The 19,046-nt window shown below is 52.9% G+C and overlaps 2 protein-coding genes and 1 long non-coding RNA gene across 10 annotated transcripts in view; 1 reads left to right on the top strand and 2 right to left on the bottom strand.

Annotated features, from left to right (window-relative positions):
• The window catches only part of ZAN (zonadhesin), a 38,422-nt gene extending 28,874 nt beyond the window's left edge, over positions 1 to 9,548 (bottom strand). For 4 of the 6 annotated variants that reach the window (XM_078439828.2, XM_078439829.2, XM_078439832.2 and 1 more), the window contains exons 1-10: positions 7,186 to 7,899; positions 6,742 to 7,013; positions 6,475 to 6,562; positions 5,621 to 5,773; positions 2,791 to 2,955; positions 2,136 to 2,227; positions 1,857 to 1,935; positions 1,564 to 1,710; positions 772 to 1,043; positions 405 to 489 (exon numbers count right to left, since the gene is read on the bottom strand). In XM_078439828.2, coding sequence (XP_078295954.2) covers positions 405 to 489; positions 772 to 1,043; positions 1,564 to 1,710; positions 1,857 to 1,935; positions 2,136 to 2,227; positions 2,791 to 2,955; positions 5,621 to 5,773; positions 6,475 to 6,562; positions 6,742 to 7,013; positions 7,186 to 7,615 — 1,783 coding nt within the window. In that variant the 5' untranslated portion in view covers positions 7,616 to 7,899. Of the gene's footprint in view, positions 1 to 404; positions 490 to 771; positions 1,044 to 1,563; positions 1,711 to 1,856; positions 1,936 to 2,135; positions 2,228 to 2,790; positions 2,956 to 5,620; positions 5,774 to 6,474; positions 6,563 to 6,741; positions 7,014 to 7,185; positions 7,900 to 9,018 lie in introns of those variants that run through there. The other 2 variants (XM_078439833.2, XM_078439830.2) reach the window with 2 other exon arrangements.
• On the top strand, positions 3,447 to 18,387 carry LOC132689515 (uncharacterized). Of its 3 annotated transcripts, none has more exons than XR_013552833.1 (4): positions 3,447 to 3,558; positions 5,216 to 5,313; positions 17,757 to 17,898; positions 18,278 to 18,387. It is a non-coding gene; the product is annotated as an uncharacterized LOC132689515 (long non-coding RNA). The 3 variants fall into 3 exon arrangements; XR_013552832.1 differs by having other exon boundaries at positions 17,695 to 17,898; XR_013552831.1 differs by having other exon boundaries at positions 5,216 to 5,317; positions 17,695 to 17,898.
• EPO (erythropoietin) lies at positions 15,760 to 18,280 on the bottom strand. Its single transcript, XM_060649315.2, is given in 5 exon segments — positions 15,760 to 17,142; positions 17,310 to 17,489; positions 17,741 to 17,827; positions 18,066 to 18,237; positions 18,239 to 18,280. Coding segments are annotated over 5 exon segments (615 nt in total). The 5' UTR covers positions 18,259 to 18,280; the 3' UTR covers positions 15,760 to 16,986.
• Positions 18,388 to 19,046: the final 659 nt, after the last annotated feature.

The following is a 19,046-nucleotide window of genomic DNA, read 5'->3' as shown; positions in this document are numbered from 1 at the left end:
TTCACTCACTTCCAATTGGAGTGGGTGGCCTCAAAGGGTAATTTATTCACACCTCTCCTTCTACTCCCAACCCCAACCTTCACTCAACAAACTCTCAACAAGCACTGCTCCTAATAAATATCAGACGTCATGCCAGATACAAACGACACAACATGAATAGGATGTGGGTCCTCCCTTCAGGATCGCCATCTACTGGGTAAGGAATTCTGGATCTAGCCACAGAAATTCACTGCATCAAAGTCACATGCGCACACGCAAGCATCCTGATGCCACCGAGAAGGCAGAATGTAGAACACAAAGCAGTGTGAAAATACAAGCACAGGAGAGAACTTGATTTTCAGCCATCTGACAGATGGCCATCCCAGAGCACCGCCCCCTTTCCGGGGCCTTGAGTTTTGTTTTACCTCTACAAGTCCCGTGATTGATCAAGATAAAACCCACAGCGACAACAAAGGCAGTGTTGGTCCCTCTGATGGCCTCCAATATCAGCTGAAGGGAATGAAGGACAGAGAAGAGAGAAGTCCAACTGAATCCATGGCACCTCAAGGATTCTCCCAGACAGCCTGTCCTCTGCCAAAAGGTCACCTTGTTCTAGGCTCAACAGTCCAATTCTGCCCTCACTCCTTTTCAGGATGCAGATATCCCTCTCAGGGACACTGAGTTCACCTCTGCTCTGCCCCCTTTCCAGCGTCCCATCTCCTCAGCCCTGATTGTCCCCGGGTACTATGTCCCCCTCACCGGGCCCCACACAGGGCCCACTCTGTCTCTCACCTGCATGGGCTGTTGATGCCCCGAAGGGATAGTGACGGAGGTGTTCAGCCAGTCGGGGCTCTGAGACCCAACGCGGTGCCAGAGAGAAGTCGGGAAACTGCCTGCGGGACTCTCCAGCAGGAGACTGAGTTTAGCGCCCTCTCCTAGGCCGTACATGTGGTAAGCAAACTCCACACAGATCGCACTCGGGGCACAGAAGGGCCGGCTCACCAGTCTGCAAGACTGGCCTGCCTCAGAGAACTTGTCAGCCTCGAAATAGATATAGCGACCTTCTGGGCAAAAGAAGGGAATCAAAAGAAGGGCAAGATGACAACCCCCACCCCCACCCTGAGGACACTCTCGTGTTGTTTTCCCTAGAGACACCTTGCAAACGAGGGTTTGACGCGAACACCCAAACTCCCCACGCTGTAAGCGGGTTTTTTTTTTTCCTACTTGTTTTGGACTTCTAACTGAAGAAGGTAGGATCAGAAAGAAAGGGAAAACCAAACGAGCAACCCAGATTCCTTTGCTGGCTGCACCAGTAAATGTCTTAACTGAAAATGAGATTGTGGATTTTGAAGGCTCGGGCTCAGTGAAGTGAGTTGCCCGGATTTTCTGGCGGTTTCAGTGACCCCACAGGCAGGAGAATCTTCAACCCGTTCGATTTCTGTCATCTCCCCAGCTCGGACCCATGGTGGCTTCCCAATAAACACCTGCCAGCTGACCGTCGCCACCTACAATATCTTCTCCCAGGAATCATACCAGCCAACTCCCCAGTAATCCGTTGGCTTGGGAGATCCTCAATCTCCTCACCTCCATTAAGGGAACCTCCAAAAGCGCCTGTACCCTGGATGTGCATATTTTTACTTCCCCGGGTCCAGTGTCCGCCGTCCTCTGATGCCTGGGCCCAGTCACAGAAGGGATGGGCATCATCGTCAAAGTCACACTGAGGAAAGCTCTCTGGGGGATCAAAATGGGAGATGTGAGAAATTTGGGCCATGCCCTCTATTTCTCCCCAATCTTACCCTCCCACCCCCCCCCCCACCCCCACCGCCCGTTTTGATGATCTGGTGGAGGCCCTGCTCCTCCCAGGGCCTTGCTCTCACCCCCACAGGGAGCAATGCTGATCGCATCCACTGCCACAGCAGGCTCTGGGGTCTCTCCAAACACACCCACCACAGTGAACTGAAGAGAGAGAGAGAGAGAGAGAGAAAGGGGACTGGGAGTGAAAAAAGAGCCCAAATGCCCAAACCACCCCCCCACCATCTAATTTTACTCTATTCAGGAACCCAGACACCCTACTCCCAGCGCCCAGACCCTCACTCCACTTCAATATCAGAAGTGCCTACCCTGTGCAAGGGGTCCTGACCTTTGCTCCTCTGTACCTGAATTTGTCCCTGGGCTGTGTAATTGACAGTAACAGGCTGCCAATTGGGTCCAGGTTGTCCTGAGAAGAGAGTGTGTTTCCTGATGCTGCCTGCAAATGAAAGGAATCAGAGAGAGAATTGACTTATTAAGGGGACTGAAAATGACCTCAAACCTGTACTCAGGGGGCGCCTGGGTAGCTCTGTGGGTTAAGCGTCTGACTTTGGCTCAGGTCATGATCTCACGGTCTGTGAGCTCGAGCCTCACGTCGGGCTCTGTGCTGACAGCTCAGAGCCCGGAGCCTGCTTCACATTCTGTGTCTCCCTCTTTCTCTGTCCCTCCCTTGCTCACGCTCTGTCTCTCTCTCTGTCTCTCAAAAATAAACAATTTTTAAATTAGGAAAAAAAATCCCATACTCAGAAAGAGGAGTAGCTAAGGGAATACTGGGAGTGTATCCCCTTCTCCCAAATGCAAGCACATCCTTCTCTCTCACTCTCCTGGTACTTTTATCTGTTTTTCTAGAAGCCAGCACTCTCCCAGCTCCCCAATTCTACACCACACAATAATCTTGCATATATCCTAGATTTCCCTAGAAATATGGGATGCCCCATATTTTCCTGTCAACTCAACCCTGGGAGACGAGATAAGCATAAATCCTGCAAATGCCAGTCTCACCCAAGACAGAAGCATAGATGGCGAGGGCTGCACCAGGTGACTGGCCATAGAGGATGTAGTGGAAGGACAGGCTCAAACAGCCAGAGGACTGGCTCAGGGGGCTCAGGAGGACAGATTTCTGCCGCGGTTTTGCATTCTTGGGGTCCAGGAGCATGTAGAAGCCACCTATAAAGTAAAAGGCCAGTTAGGTGGGGCGGCTGAAATTGGGGGATAGGACCCTGTGACCGCAGGGGTCCCGGGCCTGGGAAGCCCCAACAGCTGCCTGGGATCGGCCAGCGATGAGGTGGGCCTCCATCTGTCCGAGGCCTTCGAACTTTCCAGAAATGCTTGGCAAGACTGGGTAAGGGCGCAGGCACCACCATATGAAACGCAGCATCCTCTCAGAAGCAGCAGCCAGAACCTTGTCCTTTGGGTTGTGACGCTTTAGGTCCCCCAGGGTCATATCCTCTTCCTTTTCTGGACCCACGGGACAGAGCTGATTCACACAAACTGGTGAGAGAGGACTGGTCTGACGCCTAGAAGCCGGCATCTTCCCACCCCACCCCCTCCGGCAGTTCAAGCAGCCAATCAACCTGGACCTCGCTCCGTGACGCAACTGGTAGCCGGGGGAAAAAGTTAGGCTGCGCAGGCGTGCTGCGTCTTGACTCCCGAGCGGTCCTGCCTGGTGAGCGCGCACGCACCAGGCCTGGAAAGGCGGCCTCGGGGAGACCGAATAGAGGGCAGAAGGGGAGGGAAGAGAAAAGAGAGGAAACATCAGGGAAGGAGGAGGTAAGGGGAAGGAGGGAAGTGGTAAATGGTGAAAGAAAACGCCAGGAGGGCGCTAATGGGATAGCTGGTTGGTGGAAAGGAGAAGTGGGAGTAAAAGAAAAGACGGAAAAATAGAAGGAAGCAAGCTGGAAAAAGGAGGAGAGAGAAAATGGAAACAACAACCAACATTTACTGAAACTACTGAGGCTCGGCTTGGGGGTGCTAATACTGGGAGGCGGGGGTGATGCGGAGATGGGCTGGCCCTGCCCTGATCTCCAGGGCTTCGGAAGGGAAGGGGAGAGGAGGTTCTCAGGGTCTTTCTAGAAGGCGGACCTCGGAGGCAGCAGGAACAGCAAGAAAGCTCAGAGGAAGGAGATCTTGCATTTGGAGTGAGCAGAAAGGGCTTCTGGGCGCTGGGGGCAGACGGAGGGGAAAAGGACAGAAAAATGAAGGGAGAGGATTGAGAATGGAGAAATGCAAGGGGCCAGAGAACAAAGAAGAGAATTTAGAAAAGAAATCAGGGAGCGGGGTTCTCATGTTTGACCTGCACAGCTTGGCGTGCGTGGCGTGTGCTCTGTGAGGACTGGAGAGGCACGTTGTGTGGAGAAGACAGGAAGAGAGGTAGCTGCTGTGGGCGAGAGAAAAGGAGCAGAGAGGCACAGGGAAGGAAGGAAGGAAGGAAGGAAGGAAGGAAGGAAGGAAGGGAGGGAGGAAGGGAGGGAGGGGGGTGGGGGAGAAAGTAGAAAGGGGGAAGGAAGGGAGGGAGGGGTCATCCGTGAAAAGAAAAGCCCAGCCTAGAGCACAGAGAGAGATGGTGGGAAAGAAGCTACGGACAGACATGGATGCAATGGAAGAGGAAACATATTGCCTGGCTTATTACAAAAGCCTTGTAACTATATACATATGTATATGTTTATTTTAGAGAGAGAGCACGCACACGTGCGTGAGTGGGGGAGGGGCAGAGAGAGAGGGAGGCAGAGAATCCAAAGCAGACTCCAGGCTCAGAGCTGTCAGCACAGAGCCCGACATAGGGCTCGAACTCACGAACCATGAGATCACAACCTGAGCCAAAGTCGGACATTTAATCGACTGAGCCACCCAGTTGCCATATTGCAAAAGCTTTCTAAATGGCCTCTCTGCATCTGCCTTTGGCCGTTCCCTTTAGCGTATTCTCAACGCAAAAACAAAAACAAAAAACCCCAGGTGATCCTTTTAAACATAAGGCAGATTTAGTCACTCCTCTGTTCCAAATCCTGCAAAGGCTCCCCATCCATATCCACATAGAATCAAAGCCACAGTCCCGACCATGGCCTTCAAGGCTCCAAGTCATCAGCCCTGCCTAGGACTGCTCTAAGCTCCTCTTCTCTATCCTTGCTAGGTGGCCTCTTGTATCTCAGCACCTCCCCTACCTCCTAGCTCACTGCTACCTCAGGACCTTTGCATGGCTGGCCCCTCGGCTTAGAATGTTCTTCCCCTCTATATGTTCACTCCGTCACTCCTTCACTTGCTTCAAGTTTATGCTCAAATATGACCTGAATGAGACCTACCCTGACACCTTGTTTAAAACTCACAACCCCCCCCCCCCGCCTTAACTCCTGCACTCCCAATCCCCTCATTTTGTTTGACTTTCATTTTTCAATAGTCCTGCTATAACTATATAATTTATTTCTTGTTTTAGGAACCATCTTCCTCTCACCCCCTGCCACTCCTAGTCTGTTTTGTAAGCTGATGTATCTCAAGGGCCTGGAACAGCACCTGGCACATCATAGGCGTTCAGTAGGTACTTGTTGAATGAATGGATGAACGAATGAATGAAGAATGCATGAATGAATGGTGCCAGGGAAGGGAGGTGAGGAGTAGGCTGTGTTGGGTCTGCCCGGTGGGGTTTGTGGGATGGCAGTGGGGGAAGCTGGGGTGTGGAGTTTGCTTTCTGCTGAGTAACTTGCGCTCAGCGAGGTTTGAGGTTGCTGGGGCTTACATCCCATGGCAGTTACTGTGCGGTAGTCAGGCAAACATCGTAAACTCCTGCAGAGGTCACTAGAAGCCCACAAAGTCAAAGGACGGAAGTGTGCTCATTACTCACCACCAGGGCTAGAGAAATCGTCCTCAGGCCCCACTTTCAGCACCCCGGACGACCCCTTCTTCTGGACCCACTTGGCCCCAGAGGCTGTCGGGATCCAGCTCCAGCCACAGAGATCATTTGGAATGTCAAAGCTGCACATTTGCATCATGCAGACTGAGGGGAGAAAGAGCGGGGTGGGGAGGGAGGGAGGATTTAGCTTGTTCTAGAAGGATGCAGCTCTCAAAAGTATGCCCCAGTGTGGGCATACTCAGAATTCTGAGTCCCAATACTGTGGGACCCAATTCTGAGTCAGAATACTGTGAGCCACGGGGGGCTTTGGAGCCAGATACAATTCCACTCCTCAACGGCTTATTCCTGGGACATGTTACAGAACCTGCCCAAGCCTCAGTTTCCTCATCTATAACTGGGAACGACAGCACCCGCCTATCTCACTTTAGATCATTTGTGGAGAGCCACTAGTACAATCCTGTGCCCAGTAAGTGTTAATTACTTGGACTCAGCTTCTGGAATTTTCCTTCACTTGAGTTTGCTCCCCTTGAATCTCTATATGTCAGCTTAGAGGGCTGATTCGGGATGGATCTGGGGGAACAGCTGGAGTGACCAGACATCCAGTTTTGCACAGGGACTGAGGCATTCCTGAGATGCAGGACTTTCTGTGCAAAAATGGGGACAGTTCAGGGCAACCCGGACTTGGTTGGTCACTCTCGGAAAGTTATTACCACAACTGTGTTCAAAGGGAACCTCTCCTTAGGTGTAGGTGCTTCAGGATTCAAAGGTGTGAGGTGTGGAAGTAGAGGGAAGCCAGAGCTGGGCGGATGGTGGAGGCAGAGAGAGAAGGAGGGACAGGGGCTCACTCCGATTGCAGGAGCCCCTGTGGATGGAGATGGCATCCAGAGCGATGTCCAGGTAAGCCGTGCTGCCCCTCACTCCTTCAAACATCACCTGTGGGAGAAAGGAGGGGACCACGCAGCCTGTAAGCTCCTTTGCCTCAGGCCCCCACTTTTCCTGTCTGAATTCGGGTGGCCCGGCCCCGGCGCCCCCTCCTTGGCCCGGCCCCTCCTGCCCCCACCCACCCAGATTCGCCCCAGGGCCCAAGACTCTGCCCTCTGCCGCACCCTCACCCGACTGGGCAGGGCAAGCCCCATAGGCACGGTGACAGTGGTGGGAATCCAGGAGGGGTTCTGGGTGTTAGTATGTTTCCAGAGCAGGCTGGGACGCTTCTTCTTGGTGCCTCTGAGCAGCAGCAGTTTGAGCTGGGCGCCCCACGAGAGCCCAAACAGGTGGTAGGCGAAGTGCACGCAGAGGGGGCCTTGCTCCCATACGGGGGGGCTGCGTAGGCGGGCCACCCCGCCCCGGTGGAAGGTGCTTGATGCCATGTGCAGGTAGTAGCCCTCTGCGGGAGGCAGAGCCCAGGATGATGAGGAGGCCCTCCCAGCCTTGAGGGCTGCCCTCCCACCGCCTTCCCAGAGCCCAGGCGTCCACTTCCAGCTGCCTCCCTTCTCCCTGCACCTGCGTCTGCCCATGCCTACCTCCTAGCTGTCTCCTTAAACCTTAGGCTTCCTTACCTCCATTGGGGTAGCCCCCGGGGGGACCCGTACTGCCGATGGGGGAGGGTCCACTGGCTCGAGTCCAGTCCCCGTCATCTGTGGACACTTGGGTCCAATCACAGAGGGGGTTGGAGTTATCCTCAAAGTCACACTGAGTGAGAACAGCTGGGAAGAAAGGGCCGCTCTGAGGCCAGGAGAGGGGAGAGGGCCAGCCCCAGAGCCAAACTGGGGGTCGGGGGTTAGCAGGATTGCTTAGCTTAGAGAAGGCAGCCACTATGTGGGTCCAGAGCACAGATTTGGAAAAGAGAATCTGAGAAATAAGAATCTCGTAGGAGAAATTCAGGGCGGGGTGGGGCAGGGCAGAAGGACTTCTAGGACAGGGGTCGCACACTGAGGTCCCGGGGGGTGGGTTCATCTGGGCAGACAGGCTTTGTCTGGATGCATACATTTTGTTGTTGTTAACCTGAACACGAATCTTCTAGGTAGGGCTTAGACTCCACTCTTCCATGGTCCCTCCACCCTCTATTCATCCAAGGACTGCCCTCCACACATCATTATGTGTTTATGCCATCGCCCAGCCCAGAGGGCCCTTGAGGTGACCACCCTGCCCTGGGGAAGGAGAAAGGTCTGAGTGGTGCTGGTTTCCAACTCACAGTTATCCCTAGAGTTGCGGGCAACTGGCTTCCATTCTGAAGGCTTCCCCTTCCTTGGGGTTGGAGAAGGAAAAAGAAAAGTAATACTTGTCATCATCAAGAATCATAAGCCTCATTGATCGTGAGCTTTCTGAGTGGTTCTTCATGAAGGATTTCTTGGTATTCATACTGCACCAAAGTGTAGGCGGCGAACATATATTTGTCTTCTTTAAGGTTTTCGAAAGGCCGGGCGCTTGGGTGGCTCAGTCGGTTGAGCGACTGACTTCGGCTCAAGTCATGATCTCACTGCTTGTGGGTTCGAGCTGCACATCAGGCTCTGTGCTGACAGCTCAGAGCCTGGAGCCTGCTTCAGATTCTGTGTCTCCTTCTCTCTCTATGGCCCTCCCCAACTTGTGCTCTCTCTCTCAAAAAATAAACATTAAAAAAAAAAAAAAAGAAGGCCCCCAACCTCCTCACGTTAAATTCTCATCTGTCTCCTAAAAATAAAATAAAATAATGAGTGTCTCTCCTCGGAGCGCCTCACTGGTTCCCTCCGTGCCTCTGTGACGTGTGTTGGAGCCTCCCTGGAGGAGGAACCCGATCGTGTGTCTGGCAGTTCTCAAGCAGTGCCTCCGCGTTTACACCTGGGGACACCCCTTCCTTCGAGCTGAGGTCCTCTTGTGCTGAAGCCTAAGTTCTCCCCTTAGAGCGGGGACCCTGGGTCCCATGCTGCCCTAGCTACATGCCACTGAACATACAGATGAATAACACAGGGATGGCGCCTCCTCGCCCTAGGAATAACACACAGACGCTCACTGCGCCTCCCCAGATGGTGTAGGCCAAACAGAATAGCCCTTTGCCATCCATGCACAAGTTCGGCTTGCTCAAATCCCACAAAACAAGCTCCAGGACACCAAGCCATCTATCATTTCTTGCTGCCTCTACCGGAAGTCTCCTGTCTGCTGGGTTTGCCCTGGGTTTGGTCCGTTTCCCGAAGGCCCAGCCTCTCCTCTCGTCTCTCCTTGCTCTTTCTAACATCTGGGCTCTGTCCTCTGAGCTTCTCACACTCCTCAGTTCTAGGCGCTTGGGTCGTGGGGTTCTCCCCACTGTTCCTGTTCATCATCCCCTTCCTCCCCACGGCTGTGCCCTTCATCGTTACCCTTTTGCCCCCCCACTCTCCCCCAGAGTCACCCCAGATCACCCCCTGAGCCCCGCTTACCGGACAGGGGCAGGCATGTGACCCTGGCCCCAGGCGGCCCCCACCAGCAGCACCAGAGTCCAGACTGGAGGAGCCATAGGGGACCTCAGAGGCGGCTCTTAGGGAAGAGGGGAAGGCACAGTGAGCCCAGGCTACTTTATCTATCCCTGACCCTCCTCTCTTGACATCCTTCCAGGGATGCCATGAAAACCAGACAGAGAACACCAGAACGCTCTGGGAAATGAAAAATACAAAGGGTGGAAATTTAAAATCCAGTGAGAGGAAATGAGATGAGAGCAGGAGAGAAGGACCAAGAGAAAGACTTAGAGAAGCAGTCCAGAACGTCTAGCATCCAACCAAAGAGTTCAAATCAGAAAGACCAAAGGAAAAGAAAGGACTTCGGAAAAACCACACGAGAAGATTTCATAGGACTGAGCTACAAGTCTCTTGATGAAAAGGGGTCTCTTATGATGGGTGCAAAGACACCCATGGAAGGTCTGACATGAGATTTCAGAGTATTGGGGGAGGAGGGGAGAGAAGACCCTAACCACTTTCAGATAGAGAGAAGCAGGTCACATACTAAGGATCAGGAGTCACCATGGCATCAGGCTTTTCAATAGCAACCAGGGGTTCTAAGAGGCCGTGGAACATTGTCTGCAGAATTCCAACAGAAAATCATTTCAAATCTAAAATTCTATAGCTGGCAAAAATGGCAAAAACGACTGGCAGGTCATTACTGGCAAAGAATTGAAAAAGACAAGTCCCAGAGGAAGACGTACCACCAGCCAGTAAACATCGGAGATGTCCTGCTTCACTAGCGATAAGGAAAATGCTAATCAAAACTACAACTGTCACATTGACAACCATTTAAGAGATTGAAGGCATTGGGCATTGGCCAGGATGTGGGTAGACACACTCAAATACATTGATGCTAAGACTCTGTGTTGGTGAAAACTTCTTCAAAGGTAATCTGAAACTCTCAAACTTCCTAACATGCACGTCTTTGACCCCGCCTTACTTTTCCAAGCATCTTCCCACAGAAATACCTATTTGCACAAAATAGTAATAGAAATGCCTTTTTGCACAAAGCTGGGCACATCTTAAAGTTGGTAATTGTGGCACTGATTAGAGTAGGAAAAAAAAAATCGAGATTACCCAAACGTTTGCCAGCAGAGATGCGGTTGGATCATAGTCAAGGACTATTTTTCACATGGAGGAATATTATGTACATATTAAAAAGAATGGCACTCCTCCAAAAGTTAAAAATAGAATTACCATAGGGCCCAGCAATTCCACTTTTGGCTGTATACCCAAAAGAATTAAAAGCAAAGATGAAGAGATAGATAACCTGGTCACCCATGTTTATGGTGGCATTATTCACCATAGCCAAAAGGTGAAGGCGACCCAAAGTCCACAAAGCCAAAAACTATGGCACATACATACAATACCATTCAGCCTTTTTTTTTAATGTTGATTTTTAATTTTTTTATTTTTTGAGAGAGACAGTGTGAACAAGGGAGGGGCAGAGAGAGGGAGACACAGAATCTGAAGCAGGCTCTAGGCTCCCAACTGTCAGCACAGAGCCCAACGCGGGGCTCGAACTTGCAAACTGCGAGATCATGACCTGAGCCGGAGTCGGATGTTTAACCGGCTGAGCCACCCAAGCGCCCCTCGTTCAGCCTTTGAAATGAAGGATGTTCTGACACATGCTGCAACACTGAGGACATTATGCTAAGTGGAATAAGCCTGACACAGAAAGACAAATAGCATATGATTCCGCTCATAGGAGATGCCTACTGTAGTCAAACTCATAGAGACAGAAAATAGAATGGTGGATGACAGGAATAAGGAGTTTTTGTTTCATGGGGACAGAATTTCAGCTAGGGAAGATGTGAAGGTTGTGTGGATGGCCAGTGGTGATGATGTCACAACGCGAATGTACTTAATGCCACTGAACTGCACACTTAAAAATGGTTAAGAAGAGGTTTGCCTGGCTGACTCGGTTGGAAAAGTGTGAGACTCTTGATCTTGGGGTCGTGAGTTCAAGCCCTATGTGGGGTACAGAGATAAATAAATTTTAAAAAAACAAAAAAAAATTTTTAAGAATTTTAATGGTTAAGATGACAAATTTTATGTTGAGTATGTTACCACAATTAAAAAATAGTTTAAAAATATTAATTGATGTTATTACACTTTGTTAAAGTTTATTCCTGGCTTAAGGAAAAACATAAAGAATGGTGGTAGAGCTGTATGCTGTGATAGTGGAAAGGGATCCTGCATATGTTATTAAATGAAAGAGGCCGGGAGAGTCCAGAATGCAGGCAACAGGAGGGATGAGCCACCTCTGGGAAGGGACGGAGGAGACCTTGCCGACACAGGTTTAGAGACTTTCTAAACCACAAAGGGGTGGTAATCAGACAAGATGGGAAGACACATCCAGGAAGGAAGAATGTTCCAAGCTTAGAGGGAGCATGACACTTTTTTGAAGAATGGTGTGGGGGCGGCGGGGGGGGCGGGGCGGGGCGCGGAGAGGCAGGGTCCCTGGCTTGGAGGACCTTGGATGCCATAGCTTTGAAGGGCCACTAAAAGTTTTTAAGCCACCAGGGTGACTTGATCCCACGTACATTCTCCAAAGGCTTCTGTGGCAGCCTCGGCAGATAAGGACCAAAGAGAGGCTGGTTGGAGCTGGAGAGACAGGAGGGGAGGCTGCGGAGGGCGAGGGATGGTGGTGCAGCTGGACGGTAACATCGAGACAGCAGGAGTGGGGAGAACTTTGCAGGAGCCAGGAACAGCGGTGCTTGTGGGCTAATCTAACCGCACCTCGTGTCCTCTTTGTTGCACAATTATTGTCCTCGTTTTCCATGTGTTGAAACTGAGCTCTTCGGAAATGAAGTCCACTGTCCGGCCCAAGAGCATGGCTCCGACGGTGCCCACAGTGTGGCCTGCAGACTCCCACCGTTGTGTTGGGAACATCCAGAAGAGGTCAGGGCCCCACCCCCACCCCAGCCACAGCCACAGCAGCTCTGCTTTGACCTGTTTCATAAATGGCAGTCCTACATAAGACTGCAGCGGAAGGGTGGTTTTGCCCCTTTTGAAAAGGCTGTTGACTCTCACCGCGCATATGGAGCCGTATCTAGGCTGGAGGGCCGGTCAACAGCGAGCTGGCCTCTCCCGTCCAGATTTCCCATATCCCACCACACCCAGGTGTTTCTAAAAGCCTTCAGTTTCACTCCCTTCACCTTGGCAGCCCCCCATTCCCTATCATCAAATCCATGCCCAGCGCGGCTCAGTCGGTAGAGCATCTGACTCTTGGTTTCAGCTCAGGTCATGATTTCATGGTTGTGGGATTGAGCCACACGTTGGGCTCTGTGTGGACAGCAAGGAGCCTGCTTGGGATTCTCTCTCCCTCTCTCTCTGCCCCTACCCCACTCATGAGCATGTTCCCTCTCTCTCTCTCTCTCTCAAAATGAATAAACTGTAAAAAAACTTTAAAAAAAAAAATCTGTGCCCAGGGGTACATCAAAGAGGGAAGTCCTAACCCCCTTCACAGTCCTGGGGATTCCTGCCCACGTGAGCCCAAAGGGACTGTGTAGGGGTCCGATCTGGGGAGAGAGCAATCCTCTGCCCCTTTTCATCAAAGTGGGGGATGTAATGGATGCCCGGCCCAAACGCTGATCTACCCTTTCTCCATACCAGGTTAGGAGAGCAGTCGAGAGAGGGACAGCGCCAGGAAATGGTTAACCCGGGGAAGAGCAACAGAAGTCAATTGATCCACAGCCCCTCCTGGTTGGGCAATAAGTCCTCCGAGGGCTGCTTTTGCTGACCTCTCTTTGGCGCCACAGAGCTGGACAATCTCAGCTTCCAACCTGTCCGGGGGTGGGGGTTGGTTCACAAGTCAGGACAGGAAGGGCTGGCGATGTGGGAGGGAGCCCCCAGGCTCTGCATTTTGGGGAGTCACAAGTGCACAAAGACCCAGAGGGCTTGTGGCTTGACCAGCCTAGCAGCTGCAGGGATAGGTATGAGAGACCCTGGTATGTGGAAACCCTGGGGACCACTCCAGAGAAGTAAAGCCGGTCTTGGCTTCACTGTGTTTTTTTGGACACTTTACTCACCCTCTCTGGTCTTTAGTGTGTGCTTCTGTAAAATGGAGAGACTAGCACGGCTAAATTTTGTTTTGTTTTGTTTTGTTTTGTTTTAAAGCAGGAATTGTGTGTGGGTCATGTAATTTTTTTCCTAATCAATTTTTAAAAATCAAGAAGAGAGAGTTCATGGACATTTGGGCATGACTTATATAAGTTGGGAAACCATACTCCTGCCTGCTTTTCTGTTGCCAGTAATCTTTCATAATGTCAGTTTTATGATGGAATTTTAGAGGAATTAACCTTGACCAGCTAGAGAAAAAAAAAACAAAACAAAAAACGTAGTTAACGTTCAGCTTAGGTTGCAATGTCTAATGTTGCCAACTCAACTCCAGCAACACTTGTCTTCTTTGGTGAGAAGAGGATTCTGAGCAGTTCCAGGAACATCTTAGGTGACCTGTGAGCTGGGGTCAGGCAGGTGCATTTGGTCAGCCTGATGCTCAGGCCCAGGGAGAAGGTTTGGGCCAATAGGTGGCAGTCAAGGTGGGGTCTCCGGCTGCTGGAGGCGACTGAGTTGGCCTCCAGTGCTGGAGACTTGGGTCTGGGAAGGGTGGGAGGTAACTTCTGCCCATCTAGGGAGGAAGGAGGAACCCCAGGCAGGGGATGGAGCAGGGAGGAGTTGATGGAGCAGGGAGTGAGAGATGGATGGGCCTAAAGCCTCATTGACCCAGAAGTGCTCTCTCTCCTCCAGCTACTCCCTCTACGCTCCTTTCCCCGTGGTCCCCGCTTGGGGCAGAAGAGGGAACCAGGGTCAGAGAACCTGGATCCTGGTCCTTATCTTCCTCTCAGTGTCTTACGGCCTGGGCACGGCCCATAATCTCTCTGAACCTTGGTTTCTTCCTCTGCAAAATGGAGATCCTCTACCATCTCTGCCTTCCTCTCTTGGTTAGGAGAGCAAATAAGAAAATGCCCCGAGAAAGCACCTTGTAAATCGCAAAGCACTCTACAAACACAAGGCAGTGCCATTAAACAATTATGTAACCGGCTGACTCAGAACTGGGCTGTGCCGGCTCCTGTCCTGCCAGGAAGTCAGAGGAGCTGGCTGGCTGTCGTTTACCTGGTGGGACTGAAGTTTTATTCTCCCCATCCGGCAAACGGGGATGATACTGAAGGTCTTCCTGTTTCGTGGATTGGTGGTGAGAATCACAGCAGGTCATGCCGGTGCCAGAGTTTAATAAGTTGTGAATCATCATCATAATAGTACAGAAGAGAGTTCACACTCCCTGCCTGTGCCTGAAAAACATCTGGAATCTGGAGACACCCTCCCTCCTTGGGTATCTATGTCGCTTCGCAGGGACTTGAGCCTTCACCAGGTCCTTCCCATCGGGGCCTGTCCATACAGTCACCTACAAAGCCGGCTCTGTCCACATTTATGAGCTCCTGTCTTTTTGTCTCCAGTGGGGAATGCCCGCTTTCTCGGGGGACACCTGGGCTGTGAGTGGCGCAGATAATCATTTCATGTTTTTCTAAGCACTCAGCACAGAAGCTGGTACCCAGTAGGTACTCCGTTAAGTGTGGAATAAATGAGTTATGTGGGGTTTTTTTTTAAAGTTTTTTTATTTTTGAGAGAGAGAGAGACAGACAGGCAGACAGACAGAGTGCTAGTGGGGGAGGGGCAGAGAGAGAAAAGGAGAAAGAGACACAATCTGAAGGAAGCTCCAGGCTCCAAGCTGTCAGCACAGAGGCCGACGCAAGCCTTGAACTCACGAGCCATGAGATCAAGACCTGAGCCAACGTCAGATACTTAACCAACTGAGCCACTCAGGTGCCCCATATGTTTAGAATGTTTTAACATACTGGCCCAGGTCATATAGTTGGGGTCCCTTAACTAGCTAGGTACCACATCAGGCTAAGATGTGCTTAGGGGTTGAGTTCTCAACCTTGTGTTCAGGTCCCAGCTGCCATTATTAGCTGCATTCCTTGGATTTCAGGACAACCCTCTTGACTTCAGTTCTGCCAGAGAGAAAGATTCCTCCCTTCCTGATTCATAGCAGTGGGGCGAGAACCAGATGCCATCTGTGGAAACCGCAATACAAACTTCTATTGAAATGTGCCAAGATCGGAGCCTTAAGGGTTCTTTTGCAGGCCAATTTGTTTAGCATTTCCTAGTGGGGCCTGAAGAGGGCACTGTACCCCAGGAGCTGGATTGGCCAGGTGAAAATTCTCCTTTGGATCCACCCCTCTGTGGATTCCTCCCACCCCTGCCCCCATCACGCTCCTATACTTCATAAATACCCTCCAAGCCTGCAACCTACCCCTAATTTTTCCTGCTGCAGATTGCAAAACTTCTCTCTCTTTTGCATATTTTCAGGGGTGCAGCCTGACTTCTCTGTTTTGTGATAGAAACAGAGAGACTGATCCTCCCATATATGTTAATGGCCGGGATCTGGATCCTGATGCAGTTTTGTGTCATCTTTTGCTGTCTGCACTGGTCTCTCCTGGGCGGTACTTTACAGCGGAAGCATTATGTCTGGGAAGGAGTTTGAAGTTGATTGTCAGAGTAATGAGTAAAATTAGACGTAGGGATGGAGAGTGGAGGCCGTTTGTTCTGTGTCCCATATCCCGGGGAAGCAGGGAGCAGGTAGGGATTCTGTGGAAGGAACAAGCAGAGAGGGAAGGGGTCAGTGCTGGGGGAATTGGGGGTTCCTGTTGTCTTGACCTTGGCAGTGACTTTATTTCTTCATCTGTTCAATGGGAATGACAGTGGACACTTTCTCATAGAGTTGTGCAAAGAATCAAATGAAGTCGAGTAAGGGAACCACCTGGAAGAGCCATGCTCAGTGAGACCCTTGTCGGGGAAGGTGGCTCCTTCTGTGAGTTACAGGGTAGAGCATTAATAGTGACCATCGCCGGCAAGGAAAGAGGGCAGCGGGATTTAGAGGTGGCAAAGGCGGATTCTGGGAATGTGGCTTTAGCCAAAGGCACCACAGAGAAGAAGTGAGAAATAATAAGGGTCTAGTATACAGGACTGGGAGCTGTCCCCAGCCACCAAAGGGACTCTTCCTCCTGGCTCCTGTTTCCTTGATGGCGGCTGTAACTCACTAAAGAGAGTTGCCAGCTGCCTACTGAGGAATAGCCTTGAATGGAGCCACCTTATTGACCAGCGTGGGCAGAGCTTGTGGCCTCAGGCCCAGTGGGGTCAAGAGGTCAGACAGGCCATGCGAGGCAGCACGTAGGGCCTGACCCCCTCCAGCTCTAGTTTCCCAGGACTGCTGCCTGCTGCCAGGGTGGGAGCAGGGCCAGGGAAGTGGGGTGCTCCAGGGGAAAACAGAAAAGCCAAGAGCCATGTTGTGGTTTCAGTTCTTGCCGGTGAGATTGAAAAATACACAAGATGTGGACCCACTGGGAGCCAGGGGCCAGCCCCCATCCCATCTCCCTGGCTCCCACCACCCTTCGTCCGGCGGGCTCTTACTATCATGGGAGTGCCCATGAGACCTGGAGAATTCATGGCTCGCCACCTAAATTCTCCGGTCCCTCCTATCCCTGCCTGATGGGTGCACGAAGAGGCATCGGCCCTCCACCTTGTCCCGGCATCGCGGTTCGGCAGGGCACCAAGATGAGTTTCTGTTTCTCCCCAGCAAGGCTCCATCCCCAAGTTTAAGCTGATTTCCTCCAAATTCCTCCTGCTTTGGGGCCTCAGGCTGGCCCTGTGACATCCCTAGATCTGAGTTGCGCTCTGGACAGTTCCTCTGGCCCTTGCGATGTCACCACTGGCCGTGGAGTGTCCGTGGGACAGGCTGGTGCTGAGCTGATCACCCCCGACAGGGGTCAGGAGTGGTGGTGCAGAGGGCGTGGCACAGGCAGTGGTGGTAAGTGAGGTGGTGGACATGCCCGGGGTGGGAGCACCTGGTCACCTGTCTCCTCTTCGGCAGGCCTCCCCTGTGTACAGCGTCAGCTTTCCCCGCAGGAAGTTGGAGTAGATTCGGAAAAGTTTGCACAAAGTATCGACAGTGAATGTTCGGAGTGGAGCAGCAGAGGTTGCCTCTGGAAGGGAGGTGGCTTCCTTCTGCCAAGGAGAGAACAGAAGGTTACCGCAGTGCCGGGGCCCCTGGAGGGAGATGGGATTCAGGCTAGAATCGGGAGGGGGATGAGAGCCTCAGTATTTCTTGGCAGGGGTCCTTCTCCCATTTTACAGAAAGGGCAGAGAGAAGTGAGGCCCCCCCACCTACGCACCTGGGCTCCCAGTGCCCGAAGCAGGGAGGTGAGGCTGCGCAGGCTGCTGACGGCTTTATCCACATGCAGCTGCAGGGTCTCAGATGGCTGGGAGGAGTTGGCCAGCAGGGCCTGGCCCCGCAGGATGGCTTCTGAGAGCAGGGCGAGGCCCTGCCAGACTTCCACAGCCTGCTGCCCGACCTAAAGGGAGTGGACACTTGGAGTCAGCAGCCCAAGCCAGCCCCTCCGTCTCAGCAACCCCAAGCACCAAGCTGAGCAAATGAAGCCATGGAATCAGTTTTGTTGAATGAATGAATGAATGAATGAATGAAGAAAGGAATAAATGAATGGACATACTGCATTCAGCCCTCACCTCCTTCTGTCATTCTCCCTCCCACCCCAACAGGTTCCCAAAATGAGACTCCCCAAGAAGAAGGAAAACATAAACTCACGTCCATCCTCTTCCAGGTATAGAAGTTGACCTTGGTGTCTGGGACAGTGATATTCTCACTGAAGCTGCAGCCTTCAGCACAGCCCATCTGAAATGCACGACCCCGAGTCAGGCTCCCCGAGGGCTCCCCTCCACCACTGCCCCTTACCTAGCTTCCAGGTATGCATTGGGGGTACCACTTTTATCATTGTTACTGGGGGTTCTGGCTTCCCACCTCCCTGAGCCAAGTGCCAGGAAGGGGCTCAGCTTCCTGGATCTTGGAGGACCCCCCCCCCCAGGACTCCTGAGAGTGAGTTCTGTGGAATGTTTTGTGGAGGGGGCCTCACCGTGACATTTTCGGCCTCCCTGGCCTCCAGAATGTACCTCTCCAGGACTCGGCTGTCACAGATGAGGCGAGGGGGGGCGCCCAGGACTGGGAGGCCCAGGGGAAGCAGCAGCAAAGATAGCAGAAGCAGCAGGGCAGGACATTCTAGAAAAGAGTGCCAGGCTGAGTGTGTTTGGAGGAGCAGGTTCACACATCCCGTTCCTCTGCCCCCAGCTTGTCGCTCCCACCCCGAACCTTCCCAGCGCTCGGGTTCTGCCTCCTTGGCCTTCATTCAATCCCCGCCGCCGCCGCGGTGAGCACACCCCACCCCCCAAACTACCGGCATCCCCTTCTCCCGGGCAAACTTCAATCCCGGTGTGACAGAGGCTTCCCCTCTCGCAGATCCCGGGGATTGCTCCAAGACCCAGGTATCAGCTTCCTCCCCACGCACGGAGCCGCCCCTCTTCCCCCCGAACCCGCAAATTGCGTCCCCGTGCCCGGGTCAGATTTCACCTTTTCCCGGCGGCTCCGGGAACCCTGCCGGCACGTGGAGGCTGCCCCACCCCCCTTGCCCTTCCGGGGTCCTTGGCAAGTTGTCGGTCCTTGAACCCGGCCACCTCGGGGCCACTCGCCCCAGCGGTAAATTCCTGCTCAAACAGGGGCCCAGGCGGGCGGGGGCTCCTCCAGCCGGCGGGTACTCACCGCACGACCCCATCTCCGCGCCTCCCCCGGCCCCTCAGCGACCAGGGGCTCGGCCGGCGCCCTTGCCGGGAGCCCTCATCCCGGGAAGCGCGGCGGGGCAGGGCCGGTCTCACGCCCTGAAGGAAGGGGCCACCGTCCGGGGGCCGCCGAGCCGGGGTCGCGCACAGCGAGCGCAGGACTGCTGGCCACGGTCCGCGAGGACTGGCGCGCGGCGACCGGTCGGGGTTGGCCCGGGGACTGCGGCTCGGCCGGGGGTCGGGGCTGTTATCAGCATGTGTGCGTGCGTGTGTGGGGGTGGGGG

This window comes from Panthera onca, chromosome E3 (genome assembly GCF_046562875.1).
Source record: "Panthera onca isolate mPanOnc1 chromosome E3, mPanOnc1 haplotype 2, whole genome shotgun sequence".
NCBI lineage: Eukaryota > Metazoa > Chordata > Mammalia > Carnivora > Felidae > Panthera > Panthera onca.
Note: the sequence above shows the minus strand (reverse complement) of the source record. Positions and strands in the feature narration are given on the sequence as shown.